This window comes from Notothenia rossii (assembly GCF_949606895.1).
Source record: "Notothenia rossii genome assembly, chromosome: 10".
In the NCBI taxonomy this organism is placed as follows: Eukaryota; Metazoa; Chordata; class Actinopteri; order Perciformes; family Nototheniidae; genus Notothenia; species Notothenia rossii.
The window spans coordinates 17,589,349-17,603,643 of NC_136908.1; the positions used below are offsets into that span (position 1 = coordinate 17,589,349).

General features: G+C 45.4%; 1 protein-coding gene across 2 annotated transcripts; it reads right to left on the reverse strand.

Annotated features, from left to right (window-relative positions):
- Nucleotides 1-9,412: 9,412 nt before the first annotated feature.
- Nucleotides 9,413-14,186, reverse strand: exosc7 (exosome component 7). Of its 2 annotated transcripts, none has more exons than XM_079655870.1 (8): nucleotides 14,049-14,186; nucleotides 12,706-12,807; nucleotides 12,393-12,487; nucleotides 10,791-10,956; nucleotides 10,197-10,267; nucleotides 9,929-10,052; nucleotides 9,682-9,837; nucleotides 9,413-9,579 (listed from the first exon to the last, which is right to left on the reverse strand). In XM_079655870.1, the coding sequence occupies exons 1-8, from the start codon at nucleotides 14,103-14,105 to the stop codon at nucleotides 9,475-9,477; spliced, it is 876 nt and encodes a 291-aa protein (XP_079511996.1). In that variant the 5' UTR covers nucleotides 14,106-14,186; the 3' UTR covers nucleotides 9,413-9,474. The 2 variants fall into 2 exon arrangements, with proteins under 2 accessions (XP_079511996.1, XP_079511997.1); XM_079655871.1 differs by lacking the exon at nucleotides 14,049-14,186 and adding an exon at nucleotides 13,916-14,027.
- Between the last annotated feature and the right edge of the window lie 109 nt (nucleotides 14,187-14,295).

Genomic DNA, 14,295 nt, shown 5'->3' on the forward strand with positions numbered 1-14,295 from the left:
GTAATGAAGTAAATACGTTTCACACAACAGATATAAGCACTGATATATCATGAATTATGCAGAGCTAAAAACTGGTAACTAACCTGTTTTCAAGTCTAAATGTCCGGATTACAGAGGCAACAGTAAATCGGCTTAGATTAGGCTGAACCCTCTGTCCAGCCTCTCTCATCGTCAAACCATGGTTGATAACATTTCATTTCATTAGAGAGTACTCTTCTTTGTCCGCGTCCTCTCCCTCCAGCTCTACGTCTCATTCTTCCTCCTCTCACTCTCACCCCACCTCTTCCTCCTCCTCTCACTCTCAACGCAGCTATTCCTCATCCTCTTCCTCTTGCTCCTGCTCTTGCTCTTGCTCTTGCTCTTGCTCTTGCTTCCATGTTGGCTTCCATTGTTGCTGTAAGAAAGTAATCACCTGTGGTCTTTTTATAGTGCTAACATCCTGATTGATGAGCCAACAATTGTGTTTGGTCAGGTGGAACGTGTTTCTTGATCATTGGTCCATGTGTGAGGCATTTTGAATATCAGTGTTTTAAACCTGCTAACACGTAACTTTATTTCAGATTCCCATGTCTTACGTGGAGAAACTATAGGTTACTTACGTAACCCCAGTTCTCAGAGTAACATGAAGTGAGATGTCTCACTATGGGATGCGCCTCAACGCGTATGCAAACAGAAGCATCAAACTCATTACGCCAATCCTGATTGGCAGGTGATCTTGACGTCTACGTCAGGGAATCCACCCACCCTATAAGTAGCTTGCGCTACGACGCAGCGTCATTCAAAATAAGCACCTCTTCTCGCTTCGCCTTAGCAAGAAGGGCCGTCTGGTGAGACATCTCACTTCATGTTACTCTGAGAACTGGGGTTACGTAAGTAACCTATAGTTCTCATTCATAACACTCCGTTCGATGTCTCACTATGGGATATTGAAACTCCCGTATTGCTAGACATGCTTATCTCGAAAATCACCAAAACAACCAGAACTTAACAGGTAGAACCCTGTCTCAACACGGGGCCCAGCACTGCGCGGGCCACACTTGGAGCAGAGACATCTAGCCTGTAAAAGCGGACAAAAGTGAGCGGTGAGGACCAGCTCGCTGCTGCACAAATGTCTTGGATGGAAACACCCTTGAACAAAGCCCAGGATGTAGCCAGTCCACGAGTAGAATGAGCACGCAGGCCCGTTGGTGCCTGCAAACCCTGACTCGTATAAACCAGAGCGATCGCTTCCACAATCCAGTTGGAGAGCCGTTGCCTGGTAACGGGCTTGCCCTTCTGAGGGTTAGCCCAGGATATAAAGAGTTGGTCAATAGGCACATTCCCACCGCAGTACTTTTCCCACAAAGGTTCATGAGAACTTAGTTCATCAGAACTCTTTAGTTCTGGTGGACTAAGTACAGATCGCGTTCACACCGGAATAAATCCCTGGGGGTGGATTAGGCAAATGAAGCCGCTGACGTCACTTCTTCTTCTTCTGCTTTGGGTTTACTGGCAGGTCGCAAACAACTTCACGGCTTATACTGCCGCCCAAAATCCCCGGCCGGAAGTCCCCGGTTGTTGGGGACTGGCTTCAGTAGAAGCTGCTGGGACTCCCAGCAGCTTCTACTGAAGCCTTCCGAGTAAATCGCCAGAACGCCGACACCTCCTCATCTCCACCGCTCCCATGTTTTATTTTGTGTTGCCATAAGTTATTCTCTCTGCGTTTCTGCGCTGGGGTAATGCTAATGCTAATAATGCTAATAAAATAGTGGCTTGACAACACTTTTTTTGAGTTTTACGGGGCATGGTTTGCAATCCGCCCAGCCAATCAGAAATATAGCTAATTTCTCACAAGAGAGCCGCATGAGAGTCCCTGCTCTCTAGCAGGGACGGAAAAGGGGGTAAAAAGGTTCTCATGAACTAATTTTAGTTCCGGCTCTTTTTGGAGTGAACACGACATTTCGGAACTATATCGGAACTAAAGTGGGAAAAGTACTCCGGTGTGAACACGGCTATTGCAACAAAACTCTTTTGACCTGTCCATATAGGTGCGTAAAGCACAAACTGGACACAGCAAATTCGGCCGCTGTTCCTCAGAGGAACACATCGGCGGAGGAAATGCCACAATGTCAATGGGGGTACATGAGCCAACCACCTTAGGTATAAAGGCAGGGTTGGGCTTCAGCAACACTCTCGTTTGCCCCGGGGCAAACTGAGTGCATGAAGGATGTACAGAGAGCGCATGAATGTCACTGACTCGCTTGGCAGATGCCAGAGCCAGTAACAGCACTGTCTTCAGTGACAGGTGTTTCATCTCAGCTTCTTCCAGGTGTTCAAATGGAGGTCGAGTGAGCCCATCTAAAACCACTGCCAAGTCCCATAAGGGCACCAGTGACCTGGAAACAGGGAGGAGCCTGCGATCCCCTTTCATAAAACGGCAGACCAAAGGATGTTGGCTAGCCGTCTTTCCCTCAAAGCCCACATGGCATGCAGCAATAGCAGCCAGGTACACTTTGATCATAGAGAAAGCTCTGTGTATATCAATTAGTTCCTGTAGAAATGATAAAATCACCCCGACAGGACATTGAAAAGAGATGTGTCCTTTTTGAAGGCATCACTCCTCAAACACCCTCCACTTACAGTCATAGAGGGACCTGGTGGAGGAAGCTCTTGCACTCTGAATAGTGTTTATCACCTTCTGCGGGAGCCCCACTGTATTCAGGTTATACCACTCACGGGCCAGGCCCATAGTGCCAAGCGCTCTGGGTGTGGGTGAAAGATTGTCCCCCCCGCCTGAGACAGTATGTCCCTGCGTAGTGGGAGCTGCCACGGCTGCCCGCACAGCAGCTGATATATCTCCGCCAGCCAGTACATTGCAGGCCAGTGCGGAGCTATCAGGATCAGTGTGTGGCGTTGTTCTCTCACTCTGGCCAGAGTTGGGGGTATCAGATGCAGGGGTGGGAACGCGTACAGAAGGACCGGAGGCCTAACGTGCGCGAGCGCGTCCACGCCTAACGGTGCGTTTAAATCACGCATTGAAAAGAACAGCTGACATTGAGCATTTTCTTTTGATGCGAACAGATCTACCGCGGCTCGGCCGTAACGCACCCACAGCTGACTCACAACCATTGGATGTAGAGTCCAGTCTGCATAGTGGTGCACCTCTGGACAGCAGATCTGCCCCGAGGTTCATCACTCCTGGTACGTGCGTCGTTCTCAGAGAGAGGAGACGTCCGCAGCTCCATAAGATCAGTTTGCGTGCCAGCATGTGTAACTGAAGAGAACGCAAACCCCCTTGGCGGTTTATATACGATATTGTGGTCGTGTTGTCTGTCCTCTCGAGGACATGATGTCCTCTGAGAAAAGGCAGAAAGCGTTTTAGGGTGAGGAACACCGCTAAAAGCTCCAGATAATTTATGTGTGACCGTTGGAGGTCTCTGCTCCAGAGACCCCTGACAGGTCGACCTTTGTATATACCCCCCCAGCCCGTCAGACATGCGTCTGTCGTGACCACCTTCCGCGATAGGACAGCACCCATAGGCACGCCCCGTACTAGAAAAGTCGGGTGTAGCCAGTGGCGCAGTGCCATTACGCATTTCTTAGTGACCATCACTCTCCACGCGCCATGACGCGCGGGGTCCAGTCTGAGGGCAGCTACCCAGCGCTGAAACTCCCTCATGTGTAAGCGTCCCAGTCGTACCACCAGGATGGCTGACGCCATGAGCCCCAGTAACCGTAGACATGATCTGAAGAGAACATATTTGCGTAGCCGGAAATGAGCGAGGCAAGCTCTGAAGGCTTTCACTCTTTCTGCTGACAGGCGGGCTGTAAAGGGCACCGAGTTAAGGCGTAGGCCCAGGAAGAGTACAGTCTGGGCTGGGGACAACATGCTCTTTTCTGTGTTTATTACGAAACCCAGATCGAGCAGGTGTTTTACGAGGAAATTCGTCTGCGTAATAGCCTCTTGCTCCGACTGTGCGAGAAGCAGCCAGTCGTCCAGATAAGTTGCCAAGCGAATACCCTGTTGTCTTAACGGGGCTATCGCGGCTTCCGTACACCGTACAAACACTCGCGGGCTGAGAGACAAACCGAAGGGAAGGACTCTGTACTCGTAACAGACACCCTGAAAGGCGAACCTCAGATATTTCCTGTGTGGGTAATATACTGGGATGTGGAAATACGTATCTTTCAGGTCTACTGATGTGAACCAGTCGTTTTGGCGCACGAGACGCAACAGAGATGTGTGAGTGAGCATTCTGAATTTGTATCTTTTGAGATATTTGTTCAGAGCTCTCAAATCTATTATAGGCCGAATTCCATTCCCTCCCCGTTTGGGAACGAGGAAATACTTGGAATAAAAGCCGCTCTGACTCTGTTCGGTGGGTATTATAGATATAGCCTTCTTTTCTAGTAGCGAGAAAATCTCTTGCTCCAGAATATGGGCCGACTCTCCCCGGGCTTGTGAATACAGAATGCCCGAGAAGCGAGGGGGGGTGACAGCGAATTGGAGCCTGTAGCCCCGTGTTACTGTCTTGAAAACCCAAGCAGATGCTGTGAGCATCTTCCACTTTTCGCTTCTTAAAGCGATTGGAGATGTCACATCTCTGTCGTCTGCCCTCTGTGTCTTTATTTGTTGTGTTATGGGGCCCTCTAGTGTCTGAACACGGTGGTACCCCAGGTTGACAACCCCGGCCGACACTGCGCATGCGCGTGGCAGTGGTACCTTCACAATCCCGTCTAATGTCCGCCTTTTGAGAGAGGCCGTAGCCGCTCTCAAAAGAGGGGTAGACGACAGACTGTTTATTGTTTTTATTGTTTTTCTTTTCATTTTTATTGAATGCGCCCTTGGCTTCAAGCCTGGAAACAACAGTGGAAAATTGTTTATTTAATAATGATGACATGTTTTGTGTGACTTAAACAGGCAGCGGAACTTGCTGTCTTTGATGTTAAGTACATTTCCCTTATGGCGCGAACTTGAGGATGACGTTCTGGCATCACTCGAGGCGGCGGGAAGATGGGGGCATGGTGGCACCCCGAAAACACATGAGCATCTAACACTGGAACGTGTTCTGGAGCTGGGGAACCGGGAACTTCCAGCTCTCTCGTCGAGGAGAGGAGAGGAGGCTGTCAGGCTGCCCTTTTCTTCTTCCTCTCCTGGTGGCTGAAAACCTGTGTCGGCTGTGCCTGAGCGGCAGCTACCGGAACCAGAGATCTTCTTGGCCAGCTCATCCTCGCCTCGTGCCTGGGCTGGGGACCCGGGACGGGCTGTGGTCTCTGCTGCTTCGGTATCTTGAACCGGGCAGGACGTGAGGCAGCTTGAGTGAAGGACCGTTGAAGGTGGCGGCTGGACCCTTCGGGGGAGACAGAGCTGGAGAGCCTTCGTCTTCCTTCTTTTTTGATTCGCATCTCAGCTGCATCGAAGCTAGAGCGGAGCCAAATATGCCCTCGGGAACAATAGGCATGTCCAGAACATCCTCTTTTTCCCGGTCTGGAAGGTTCGTCAGGTTGAGCCACCTGGCTCTCTCCTGTACCCCCATAATTCCCAGTGCTTTTCCCGTGGCTTGGACTGCACAGCGCTGCACACGGAGGCAAATGTCCGTGATCGCTGCGATCTCGTCCCACACGGCAGGCTCAGGTTTGCTTGACAAGTCTTCGCAGAGCTCCGCCTGGTAGGCGGTCAGCAGCGAGGAGACGTTGAGTGCCCTGGCGGACAACGCTGCGGCTTTATAGGCCCGTTCAGTCATCGCTGACTGAAAACGGTCTGCCTTTGCCGGTAGCGTGGGGTTCCTGCTCGGTGTCGAAGCCAGCCTCGGTTGGAGGTGGGCTGCCACCAGCGGTTCCATGGGCGGCATGCGGAGCAGGCCGAGCCTCTCCATAGTGTCACAGTCCAGGGAGGAGGCACCCTGGATTGGGGCCTTGTTGCTGAAAGGGCGGTCTCTCCACGAGACCGACACCTCGTCCAGCATCTCCGGAAAGACTGGAAGGAGCTGCCTCTTCGTCCTCGCTGCTTGGGGCAATTGCTTCCCCTCGTAGCGAGATCTGGAGGTCTCCTTGGCCACTTCAGGCCATGGGATGTCCAGCCTGGAAGCAGCGCGTTGACACACGGCCCGCAAGTCCATACTTAGGCAGCTGGTGTGCTTTCGCCCGGGTGAGCAGACATCGCTCCCGGCTTTGCAGCCTGAGCCGATGAAGCGAAGATGTTATCCTCGTGCTCATCCGAGTCGGACAGGAGGAACTGAGGCATCCTCTTCTTTCTCCATATAGTCCAACTCCAGGACATCCTCCGCGGGTGGAACCATGGTGAGGTCCAGTTGGGAGCCCCAGCTTGATACAGCGCGGGGCTCCGCTCTCTCAGCTCTTGCCGCCACCGGACCCCAGCCTGACACGGCGCGGGGCTCCGGTTCAGCGGCTGCCGCTGTTATTGAGCCCCAGCCTGACACAGCGCGGGGCTCAATCTCTGCGTCGGACGCCACCATGTCTTGATTGCCGGCCGGCGAATCAGCGGACATGAGGGGGCCCTGTCCCGACAAGCTAGCTTGGCGTGCTAGCCGTCGGCGGAGGCTGTTAATGGTGAAGCGGGCACAATGCCCGCGCGAGCTGGGGTTATCGATAGCCTCCTGGGCGTGTTCCAGCCCGAGGCAGGACGAGCAGACCTGGTGTGAGTCTGTGCCTGAGATCTTAAACCCGAAGCCGCATAGCCGAGCCTCCGAGTCCCTGACTCCTCTGGTGTGAGGGAGAAAAGGGTCCATCTTTGTTCGCCGGGGTGTCGGCGTGGAGTAACAGGTACGTTACTGAGTAAAAAATCCAACCTTGTCGTTAATCCGAAAGGAAAAAGCGACGGTGTAGACTTTATTCTTTAAAGAATATTAACTGGTGTGTTAATACCTTTTGTTTTTATCTCCGTCTCCTCTGGTGTGAGAGAGAAAAGAGAACGTCCTCGCTACCGTGGTGGTGGAGAGAAGAAAAGCTAGCAACAGGTATGTTACTAGCTTGAAGAAAAAATCAAACCTTGCCGTAATTTCGAAAGAAAGAAACGGCGAGGCAGATTACAATATTAACTGGTGTGTTAATATTGTTCAGTCTTCTTGCAAAGCAAAAAAGTAACCGGCAAGCACCCGTCGACCGAATGTTAGCTTTGGGTTCAGTCTGTGGACCGTTAAGCTAGCCCGGCTACTGATAATTCGAGATGTGCTCTGAAGCGAGAAGAGGTGTTTGAATGACGCTGCGTCGTAGCGCAAGCTACTTATAGGGTGGGTGGATTCCCTGACGTAGACGTCAAGATCACCAGCCAATCAGGATTGGCGTAATGAGATTGATGCTTCTGTTTGCATACTCGTTGAGGCGCATCCCATAGTGAGACATCGAACGGAGTGTTATGAATGAGAACGGATGCAGTGGTTTGCAAAAAGTGCCATGTTGATTTGCAAATTGTGTGAAAAGCTGAAAACGTGTTTAGAGTTTTGGAGATTTGAGCCGATGTTTTGCTCTTTGAGTGTCAGTTAAAATAATTGTGCTTTATGTAGCATTTTAGTGTGTTAGCAATCGAGAAAAACTGTATCATTACAGTTTTACTTTTTAAACTGAGACTGCCAGCTTTTGCATCTGGGTGTGGAAAACCATTTCAACCACAGGAACTCTAGCCATGAAAAACAGTGAAGTGAAGGAGGGAGTGTGTTTTACTGGAGACAACAAATGAGGAGCCAGGATTACATAGTTGCACCACATTTATTGCAGCCGCAGTTGTTCAATTTAACAATGTCCATGATGAGACCTGTTAAATGAGGCTGCTCCAGTGGATGCTTAGAATTGATTCACCTCCTCTCTCTTCTTTCTCACACCCTCCTTCTCATCTCTCCAAACAAGGAAAAATACTGATGTCAAAAACTGCCATTTGCAGGAATAACAAACTGATCTCAGGAGCATTAAAGGATGGCGTGCATGCATCTCAGCTGGCTCCAAACCCTTCAAAAGTAAAGCCAATACAAACCAGAACCATGCCTGGAAAGCAGGTGGAGGCTGACAGACAGCTTTCATCAAAGTATATATAAAGGAAGTAAACAAATCCTGACTCATGTGCTGCATAAATGCTTAAAAATCTGGTTACAGTTTCTTCCTTGGCTTTAAAGAGTAGTTAAAACCTGAAAAAAGGATGGGAATACAACTTTGTTGGCCAAAAGATTTTTGGAAGTGTTTAGGTATGGCCTCATTTGGAACACATCCGATTTCCTGGAGGCGGCAGTGAAGCACTGAAATAAAAGTCATTCATCATAACCTGTGAAGTCTCTGATGCAGCTCTCAATTAACTCTTTAGGGATATACAAGTTTATCCCTTATTTTAAAGGTCCCCTATTATACGGTTTTTCATCAATATATTATAGGTCTCAGATATAAACAAAACATGTCTCTGAAGTGTTTGGCTCAAAATACCAAACAGATCATTGCAGCATCCCATAATCCCCTCTGGAAGGTCACCAGTTCAAGTCCCGGCAAGACCAAGTGCTACCGAGGTGTCCCTGAGCAAGGCACCGTTTCCTAAACTGCTCCCCGGGCGCCGTTCAAAATGGCAGCACACTGCTCCTAACACTAGGATGGGTCAAATGCAGAGAAACTATTTCCCCACGAGGGATTAATAAAAGTCCATCTTTCTTTATTACATTACATTGCATTTAGCTGACGCTTTTATCCAAAGCGACTTACAATAAGTAAGATGAAAATAAGGAGCCACTCCCCACGCCCCTCTGAGAGATATTTGGTTAAAAAGAACACAATGGTGCTCTAGGAGGAGATTCAGGTGATAAGGTGGGCGGGGGTTACCTTGGTTTGTTATTGGCTAATGGTTATATAAACCAAAAAAATCGTTATGACATCATAAAGTGGGCAAAATCTGATCAGCTCATTTTCAGACAAGTTTTTATATAAATGGATCGGGACAAAAAGAGAGCAAATCTCTTTACACATGTTTATGCATAAAAGACATGAAAAAGTGGATTTTGCATAATAGGTGAACTTTAAATGTTGTGTAACTTTATGAAGTATTCTCTGTATACATGTTATATTGTCCAATCTGCTGCAGGAGCTCTTTCCATAGGAGTTTGTTTAGGACGTGTCTGTTCTCAGCCAGCACACACACCCCACAACAGTCTGAGTGGAAGTGATCCAGAGTCACATCTGGTCCTTCTGGAAGACCGACACGTGGCGGGAACAAAAGGACATAGACAGACTGGACTTTATTTTTGGACTTATTTGTGATCTTTGTTTCATTACTAAACAAAACTGAACTTAGGCTTGATAGGAGGGAATAAGAGTTTATAAATCTTTTGGTGAAAAATATACTGTTCAGCCACTTGCAACATAGTCCCTTGTACAGGGATTAAAATCCTAAAATATTAAATACCATATAAAAATGTATTATAATTCAAGTACAAAGAGGAAAGGCAGTAGAAATGAATTTTTATTAGAAAAATCTAAATACATGTACATCAAATGTAAATTATGTTAACCAAGGAAGCCAACTTTCTGTCGTTCTTTCCCCAAACTCTCCTCCTCCTGCAGCAGCTTCATGAGCGGAGCATGGAGGGCCTTCCCGACACGTTTACCTGCCTGCAGACAACACAACCTTTTAGAACATTTCTAGCACACATCCTCATTCAAACATAAACATATTTAGAACCTGGAAGAGTCGACGAGGAGGGCCACACTCACCTCTGTCATTTCAAAGATGCTCTCCGGATCCAGGCTGCCTCCGCCCACCTTCCTGGTGCAGGTGATCGTGCCCTTTTGTGTGACAGATATTATCAGGCTGGCCACAGAGCAGGCCTTCTCCTGCAGAGTCGCATCCACCACGTGCCTGTGGCCCACCTGCAGGAAAACAGCCAATGCCAAGGTCACTGTTTGTGTGATGATGGTCTTTAAAAATGCTTTTCTCCTGAGTATCAGCAGGGTAGCTCACCTTGCACAACGTGACGATGCAAGGAACATTTTCTACATTGAGTCTCACGCAATCATAAGGGTCATCTGACAGCTCAATTTCCTTCCCTCCTTCCTCGTCGGCCGATATGTGCACTCTGGGAATTCTGTCAGTAAGGTAATCAGAAGATATATATGTTATATCACTTTACTGTATAAGAATTAGACGTACAACAGCTGTAAGACATCATATTATTTCACAGTTTGATCAACAAAGACCCTAAAAAACCACAGGATAACATTTGTCTTACTTTGTGTTAAAGAGAGCAGCCTTGATGGCTACTGAGATGGCATCGTAAAGGTTTCCATCACACTGCAAAAGCTGTGGAAACATGCCAGTGTGAGATTTTATCTTAGATACGATCATGGGAACTAAATATACATTGACAAAATTAGCTGGTCTGAGGTCAATTATGCACATTTGATTATTCCTCCACTGAAACAAGGAAAGAAGCGCTGCTGCTCTGCATGGTTTATCAAGCAGTATTTGACATGCAAGAACTAGTTATCATTGTGTCATACAAATAGGAATTGGAAAAAAAGTTAAGCAAATATGATAAAAAAACTGAGGATTTCTAGATTTAGGACACATTAGTGCTGCTCAATTATTAACATTTAGATTAAATGATTTTAGCAACAAAATGTTATTAAACTTTCACAAAAAAATAACAGAACATGCTAATTACCAAATATTTGCATCAAAATAAAATAAAATGAATGGCATAGTTAGTCAGGATTTCTGAAGAGAGCTAGAGAGAGGCCCACCTGGCCATTAGCCGAGCTATGGGCGCTTAATGCTGAATTGCCATGTGGGATACTGAAAGACCTTACCAGACGCTACTCACCAGAACGTCCACGTAGAGGACCCAGCAGTGCTCTCCTGCGCTGATACACAGGCTCTTCAGGTCCACACTGTGTTTGTTGTTGAAGACTTTGTAGAGTGTGTTACTCAGCTCCGTGCCTAGCTCCTCGCCTCCTCTGCCCTCAAACTCAGGGGTTGCATTGGCTGAGCTAGAGATGGGGAGACAAGAAACATGAGCCAACAGAATATCTCTAAGTCGGATATGATTTATTCTAACTTGAGAAGGTGGAAACCTGCTGACCCACTAGCTTTCTGCACACGTTTTGTTATAAATATGATAATATTTTCCTTGCTATTGTGTTTTTTGTCTTGGGATGTGTTGGAGATGCATGAACATATGTTACAACACCACACCCTGGTGGAAGGATTTGCATACAAAATAGTCCCAAAAACTGTTAGCATATTACAAAGAAGAAATGTCTCTTTATCCATTCCTGTTGGTAAATCAAATCAACGTTTATTGATTTAGCCCGATATGACAAAACACGTTAGTCTCAGTGGGCTTTACAGATTAACAAGCATGAATGACAGTGTAAAACATAGTTAAAATTACAAGAAGAAAAAAAAACAATCATGATAGACCATGAAATACAATGACAGTAAAAACAATAGAATAACATACCATACAATGTAGGACTCGGGAGGACAAACACAGGGACATTTAAAACCGGCTCTAGCTGAGTTTATTAAAAAGGAAAGTCTTAAACAAGCTCTTAAAATGTTGGACCTTGGACAATGTTGGTCTGCTTCCCTAATAAAAAGAGAATGTCGGTTCCAAAGCAAGGGAGCTTTGTAATGCAAAGCTTCGACTCCTGATCTGGTTTTCTGGATCAGATAATATTTTTGTCTTTTTGGGACACTTTTTAGTGTTCATGCCATGGGGACACTACATTTTTATTTATTTATTGTGGGCAGTAATAATATTGAGTGAACTATCAAATAAATATGGAGTGATTAAATAGGCTTATTATAGAAAGTCACATTTCAATGATACTTTCCAGAAACATTATTATATAATTATATGCAGGGGTGCACATAACTGGTACGCAGGTACGCATGCGCGGCAACAATCTGAAATGGGTACCGTCTCTTTTGTCACAAAGCGCATTTGCGTACCGACGTACTTGTGAAGCTTTTCCAGAAGGCGGTTAGATCACCGGACGAGTCGGTCTCCGTGTGCACAGACAGGGCTGCTGTTAACGTCGGTCTGTACAACGGCATTGTGCCCCCCCGTCACTGGAGAACTGCGCCCCCCCCCCGTTGACTTTACTGAACTCCACTAGCACCCCCCCCCCCCAATGACGTTCGCGATACAGAGGGCTTCATCAAATAACTTTGAGTGGAGCCAGAAGTTGGAGTACCAAACACTGACTCCAGGTACTCATCAGAGTACCTCACTGAGAAAGTTATGTGCACCCCTGATTATATGTTATACTATGATATAAAATACTTTGATGCCTCCTAAAAGGTTGTAATTAGAATTGCTATAATAACTGATTGGTTTGGAGGCCAACCCTTTAAAAGTAAACCTCATTCTAACAAGCCAAAGTCTTACTTCACTCATGACAACATGCACCAAACCTACCAGTCAACAAAGAACTCCACGTAGCCTTCATTTGGCACCATGGGCCTCGGTTTTCCAATGTCAGCTTTAACCCCGACTAGAACCGCCGTGTCCCCCTGAAAGACAAACAGAACATCAGAAAGTAGTAAAATAATCAATAAGTCTTGGGCAATTTGGATAATATCTCCTGGGTGAGACGCTCCTTCTCTCCAGCCAATCTAAACTGTTATCTGGCCCATAGTTTGATGTTCTTTAATACCATTAGTTTCATTGTTGGGGTGACATTATGACCCCATTATTATTATGGTTAATAATAAATATGATGAGACATTACCAGTGTGACTTTGGCTGATCCGTCTGTGTTAGACACCACATCAGTCTCTATTTCCATGTGTCTGTAGTCCTCACATCCTCTTCCGTCCACTCGCAAGTCATCCTGAATAAAATAATGCACATTATTGTATATGGGGCATTCTACCGAATTAGTACAAAGTGCGGTCCCACAACAAGAAAAACTATTTAACAAAACAATTAAGTATTCAGACATAGATATTTACTAAGAATATGTTATGGTCTATTTAAACACAAGGCAACATTATATAGTGATAAGCCTAATATATACAAAAACATCATTTATAGGGTATTTTCTACTATAAATTTCAATTTCCAAAATCTGAAAATCTGCGTGTCACTACCGAACACATATTATCTTCAATTAAGTAAACTTTTTCGGGGTTTCATGCAAAGTATTAGGTTTTTAAGTGTGTAAACCTCTTAGCAATACGTGTATGCTAGCCATGTACTTGCTAGCATTCTTTAGTTACGCTCAATTTTAGCTAGAATCGTCACTACTGAAACAGTCACTACCGAAACATATGGTTAAGTTTCGGTAATTGACATGATCGTTTCGGTAGTGACAAAATTGAATGGTAAGCAGGTAAATCCCATAGTTTTGAAATAAATGTGTCTTAAAGTCTGTTATGAGTTAAGATTAAGCAATAAGGTTGAGAGAATATGATACAACCTTGAGAACAAAATACTGTGGTCACTAACGAAACACTGGATGTTTTGTAAAAAATTATATTGACTTATCAACTAAAATGATATGATACTGATTGTTTTAATCTATGTTCAATTCCAACAATCATCAACTCTGGAATCAATATGATCAGTATTATGCATTTTAAAAAGAAAGTTTGCATTGTGATTTTTATGAATTGTATAAATTGAACTTTTAAAATTTGGTTAAAAAAATGTATTGCATTGATTTAATTGAGAAAACCCTCAAGAAATATTTGTTAAAATACTATTTAGAGAAGGGAAGGTAAAACAATCTTAACAGGTTAATATAATACTTTTTTACTACATTGTATTTACTATGTTTCGGTAGTGACCATATTTGGTAGAGGAAGAACATTTCAATACAGTCTGAAAATACGATATAAAATGTACGGTTCTTTTACTAGATATGTGTAATTTAGATACATACAAACATACAAAATGTAGATACATACAAACATACAACATTTTAAAACATTTCCAACCTGACTTTGCACCAATTTGGTAGAATGGCCCATATACAGTCAATGGTCAATAGCTAGTGAGCTTATGCTACACAGTTCCTACCGCTGGGGTTAACGGGAGTTAAAGTCTGAAATATAGATGATACCAACTTACCCGTATACCATGAAGGATATACACCTTTTCAGCCTCGCTAACTTGTACTGTTGCCATTATGTGAAAAACACTTCTAGCATGTGTGTCGGTCGCTCTTTTCCTACGTCATCAAGAGACGACGCAGTTCGAGTTTTTTTTCCTTCCATGAACAACTGAACACAGTTGGGAACATAATAGATCTTGCAGAAAATACATACATAAACAATTAGTTTAATTCATACGCTATCAAACTAAATGAAAAAACATT